General features: G+C 35.3%; 1 protein-coding gene across 1 annotated transcript; it reads right to left on the reverse strand.

The window, feature by feature from the left end:
* Positions 1-2,179: 2,179 nt before the first annotated feature.
* Positions 2,180-5,096, reverse strand: LOC18444139 (uncharacterized). Its single transcript, XM_006854317.2, has 3 exons — positions 4,929-5,096; positions 3,779-3,908; positions 2,180-2,781 (listed from the first exon to the last, which is right to left on the reverse strand). The coding sequence occupies exons 1-3, from the start codon at positions 5,071-5,073 to the stop codon at positions 2,328-2,330; spliced, it is 729 nt and encodes a 242-aa protein (XP_006854379.2). The 5' UTR covers positions 5,074-5,096; the 3' UTR covers positions 2,180-2,327.
* Positions 5,097-5,535: the final 439 nt, after the last annotated feature.

Consider the following 5,535-nt stretch of genomic DNA (forward strand, 5'->3'; position numbering starts at 1 on the left):
GGATAAGCAGGTAAATGATCTTTTCATGGAGTAAAATGATTCTCTCTTGTTGTTTTTCACAAGGAGTAAAATGATTCTCTCTTGTTGTTTTTCACTTGAAATATCACTGTAAACCACTAAAAGGGATTGAGATGGAGAGAGGAAACTTTGAAATCATTAGAATTGAATATAATTATTAGTAAAAGGACATTACAATTGAATATATTATTATCAAAAAGATACTTGACTATGGAAGGTTGACCAAGTCAACCTGCCTAACAATGTACCAAACTCACAGTATATCATAGGGTGTTAGTCTGTTTCAACGCGTTTGTTCAAAATTAGGTACTCAATTCTACAAGAGGGTAAATAGCCAGCCGGACTAGTTAATGAAAATGAGTAATGAAATAGATTTAGTTTTTCTTTTGCATGTTATAACAATATATTTACTAATTTATTCCTTGTAAAAAAATTGAGGCAAGAAGTAATACCATGGCTTTTTTTTTCACGTTCATTTTGGTGGCGTATTTTTCAAAAATTTGTTTTTATTATATAGGCTTGAAAGCCAATAAGCAACAGCTAGCGCGAAAGTGGTTGCGCTAATGCACATATGTTTTCTTGCTTGCATTCGTTGGTTTGTTTTTTTATCCAGTAGTTTTCTCGCACGGTTGTTTTCGCAAGCTTCAACGACAATCATATAGAAAAGAATATTATTGCTTGATTACTGTTATGCTTGTTGAGTCAAGTTTTATATGCTTAGAATTGAACTTTGCTTCCCTTCCTTTTGATTCTTTTGGATGGGGTTTCTATATGAAAAATGGGTTTTAATTCAAAATTTTAGGGATTAATGATCTATACTAAGATGTTCATGAATAAGAGATGTTTCCACACTCTATATTTATTTTAAGAGGCTGGTGGGTTTTTTACAACGTCTATCTTAAAGATGAACGATGTGCCCGCCGACTCACGCACAACATTTTCTTTCAAGTTTAATGGACTCCTAGTGTTTGTACTATTCATTTAAATGATTTTTTATGTGCTGGTGCTTGGCCAAAATACCTACTTATAGGGTTTTATATGAGCTCAAAAACATATTTGATGGGCAAAACGAATAAAACACACTTGTTTTAAGCTCATAATCCCTTCGATCCAAGCCCATCAATATAAACGGTCCAATTTCAGTCGTTGGATAGGGCACTTTTTGAGCTCCAATACCTTTCATTTTTTATTTTAAAAGCGATCACAAGAATGTTTTGGGGTCCATCAAATCCACCGAAATATTTGATGTGTGGAACCAAGGGAATTTGGTGCGGTTGTACCAAAAAAATCTATTTTCTTAATTATTTTCCCAGATTTCCTCGCCTTTTTGTTGTGGGATAAGTTACCTGGGTGCAGTAGAAATGAGCAAATTGTTTGCAAAACCGGTCGGGTTGACCGGGACCCAGCCGGGTTACATGACACCGGTCGAGGGCCATGACAGGTTTTGGCTAGTTAGGGTGGTCAAGCTAGGAACTTGAATTTAAAAACAAAAATTAGAAAAATCTAAAAAAATAAGAAATTTATTTGTAGCAGATATTTTTTTTATTTTTCTATTGTTTTTGAAAATATGGGGAAGTAGTTCGACCATAAATACTTATTTTTGCATTTTTCCCATCTTTTTTAAATTTTTTTTAGAATACCCCTCGCATAATTTGATTTTCAAAATCTATTTTCCGTTCATTTGATTTTGTTTAAACATAGTTTTCATATTTTTGGATCTTTTTTTGGATTTTTTAAACTTGTTTAACACTTTTGAGCCCGGTTGAGACCTCCTTAGTCTAAGCCAATTACCCAAACTGGTTCCAAGTTACCCAGACCCAACCCATGGCCGGGTTCCGTTCCTGGGTCGTGTTTTCAGACACTGAAAAAGGAAGTATGTGACCAACTCTTACTATTATTTTACTCCACTAAAACACTTTTAAAAATGTAAGTGATAATTATAATTTTTAATGATTTACCTATTGACATGGATACGAGTTTAAGAAACAATCAATCTTATGAGTTAGAAGAAGGGGCAAGAAAATTTTAGGCGACACGAGTACCTTAATCACAAAATTTAATAACAAGTACTAAAGGAAAATGTCTAAGTTTCTGGTCCAAAAATCCATCATTTAATAACCATCCACATAGCAGCCGTACTTCATACTTAAAAAATATGAAATAATATTTAATGGTTATCTTTATTAATACAAATCCAAGTCACTTAAAAACTCTTCTCGATCCAATCTTATGTAACTATGAACCCAAGAAGAATTATTCTTCTTGTGGGACCAACATAATTCAACTAGAACTCTTTCTCTCTCTCTCTCTCAGTAGGTTGGAAGACCAAAAGGATTGTGGTCGGCATAGTTTTGTGCCATAATGTTGCTTGCGGCATACGTGTTTGTCACATCGTCGCCGTCGTCTAGGTTCCAAAGGCCGCCCCAGACGCCCTCCTCTCTGGAGGGCTCTGGGGGAAGGGTAGACTCGCCGAGGAACATGAAAGGGAGGAATTGCTCTTCACATGTGGGGAGTATCCAAACCATGTCTGGCTTCATTTGTGGGAGAGATGACTTGGTTTCATCTTCTCCAAATTGACTCAAAATCTTGTTGATGCTCATCCTTTGCTTTTGCTGCTGTAGTTGTTGCAGCTGCTGTTGTTGTAGTGGAACTCTACTTTTTGGTATTTCTCGAGTTTTTTCTTTTTTCTTGAAATGGGTTCTCCAGTAGTTTTTTATCTCGTTATCAGTTCTACCAGGCAAGCTTCTAGCAATTGTGGACCACCTGTGAAGGATTGAAGAAGAAGATGAATACAAAATGATTATAAATATGGGAAAATATTATTAAAAGATTACCGATAAAGAAATATTGAATGACCTCTAGGCTGGGTAGTCAAGGTGTCAGGTGCCACACAATATTAAGAGTTCCACTCCCACAAAATACAAAAAAATATTCTTTTTTTAATAGTAACCAAGTTCTCAAAATAACCTACAAAATTTTAAAAGAAGGAAAAAAGAAAGGGTGAATTTTAGTTTGGTTGTGGTTGTCATTTCCCTCCAAGCTATGGGCTATGTGAAAAAGTGGAGAAATGCTTGGATGTACCGGTCTCTTTCTTCTCTTTGTGTGGGTTGATTAAGAATGACATAAACAAGTATGATGTTCTAAGCCACGTTGCTTCAATTATGAGGTAAGACAATATTGTAATATGATAATTGTCCACAAATTTATGAAAGATACAAATGCATATGGCAAATGTTGATGGCACTTACGGTGATGTTGTAAGATCTTATCACGAGAATTGCTTTTTTTTGTTTTTGCACCTGAAAAGATTTTTTTAAAAAATTCTAAATTATGAAATTTAATTTTGTGCACATATATTGTAGTGTAAGTTGGTTCAAGTAGAAGGTTCAAAAAAGGTAATGAGTATGCCCTGTAGTATAAGTTGGTTCACGTAGAAGGCTCAAAAAGGGTAATGGGTATACCCAAAAGAACATAGTTAGAAGTAGAGAGAACAGATACAGGGACTTATAGCCACACTGAAGGTATGACCCTTGATAAAACACAATGTTGGATTGAAAAATACTTGGAAAAAGATGGTGATGATTATTATATATAAGTTTTGTAATAAGTTTAAAAAATACGTCATTTTCATATGTGCTTATACCGCATATTGCAAAGTAGAGAAGCTTAATTATGAGCACCTCAAGCATAATGTCACCCAATATATAAATAATTCATATGCAGGACAAATGGATAAATAAAAATATATAAAATCCCTAACCTGTTTCCCCATCTGGCATGCAGCTCCACAATGAGGCGCTCCTCTTCTGGTGTGATGTGCCCTTTCTTGAGGTCAGGCCTCAGGTAATTAACCCACCTCAGTCTACAACTCTTCCCACTCCTCTTCAGCCCTAGTCCATAGCACATTATGCTCAAATTAATATTCCAGCCAAACGGCAAAAGATTTTAAATATTAAACTTGCAATGAGAAAGAGGAGAAAGAAATAAACTCAGTGTGAATTGTTGTTTCCTCCTTTCTAGTTCCATAAACTATGTACAAAAGTGATCTAGAATGGTTAGGAGGCTATTTGGTTCAAGTTGAAAGCTCTAGGAGGACAAGGAGAAAGACCAAAACGACATTATGGAAGTAGTGAAAAGAGAAACGGTGACTTATGGTCTAATTGAGGATAGAAAAAATATACATTGGGGCCATTTACCTTGGGTACAAGGTAGTCACAAATAATCTAACTATTGAATGTGAAGTTGCAGCTGCGTTTATTCCATTGACCAAACTCGAAGTTCTACATAAAATTTTTCAAACTTTGTGATACGCCCAAGCTATTAAATTTCACAATGGATGGTTGCAAGTAATTGTGACATCTTTTTATCAAAGGTAAATCGTCACATTGTATACAATCCCGAAAAATATGACCCTTAATAGAGCGAAATGGTGGAACATGATTCTTATAGCTGATCCAAAATAATTGTGATCGACAAGACTTAGATGGTGAGATATACATAGCATTTGAAGACTTTTTTCCTTTAAAATACTCATTAATGCAATGGGGCAGACTCTAGCCTACTTGAGCAGTTATGCACATCCAATTGTCAAAATAGTACATCTCATTTGCGTTTCGGCTTCTTTTTCTTTTCTTTTTAAAATGAATCTTTAGCTTTCAGCCTCTTAGCTAAGAAGTTAAAGTCCAAAGCCTCAACCCAATGATATTGAACTACTCATATGAATAAGAAGACTGTTGTTGAGCCTCTCATGATAAATAAGAAGACTGTTAGAGCCCAAGGGCCACACACAGGTCCAACACTTGAATTCAAAAATTCAAGTTCAGAGTTCAAACTTCAAGGACTAGGGGATTCAAAGATTTCAGTTACATAAATCCAAAGAGTTCAAAGAAATTAAGACAGAGAATTATTACCTACTGACTCTGCAGCTGAATTCCATCTCCCTTCACCATGCATTCTAACGTATTGGATGAGAAGCTTGTCTTCCTCAGCTGTCCAAGGGCCCCTTCTGTTAACCTCATCCCCCAGGCTCCCCCACCCCCAAGAGGCACACATCATTACAAGTGCTTACAATTCCAACAAAAAAGAAGAGACAACCTTTTATGGACAAACTCCTCCATGGTGAACTAAACATATTTATACTTAACAAGTTCAATCAATTCCCCCATCTTTATCAGTCATCGATATCCCACTTTCGGATAGAATCGAAGGGATATGACCATAATGCCCTTGATTTTTTTAAGAGATAATGAAAATGCCTTTTTTTTAGGTGTTCGAGTTGGCTACTAAAACATGTCCCTTTTTCATGAACAGAATAAATTTTTTTGCTAATTTGTTGAATTGGATGCTACTAAGGAAAGAATTAGAGAATTTTTTGGGATTATATATTTTTATATTTGTTACAATAAGGTCACAATTATTACTAGTCATATGAAATCTGACAGTTTAGAATGTGTCAGAAAGTTTGAGAACTTCTTTTGGGACTTCGGGCTTAATTAGAGGCTATTAGATTTCACATCA

Source organism: Amborella trichopoda, chromosome 7 (assembly GCF_054954075.1).
Source record: "Amborella trichopoda isolate Santa Cruz 75 chromosome 7, AtrichopodaSantaCruz75HAP2 v2.0, whole genome shotgun sequence".
Taxonomy (NCBI): domain Eukaryota; kingdom Viridiplantae; phylum Streptophyta; class Magnoliopsida; order Amborellales; family Amborellaceae; genus Amborella; species Amborella trichopoda.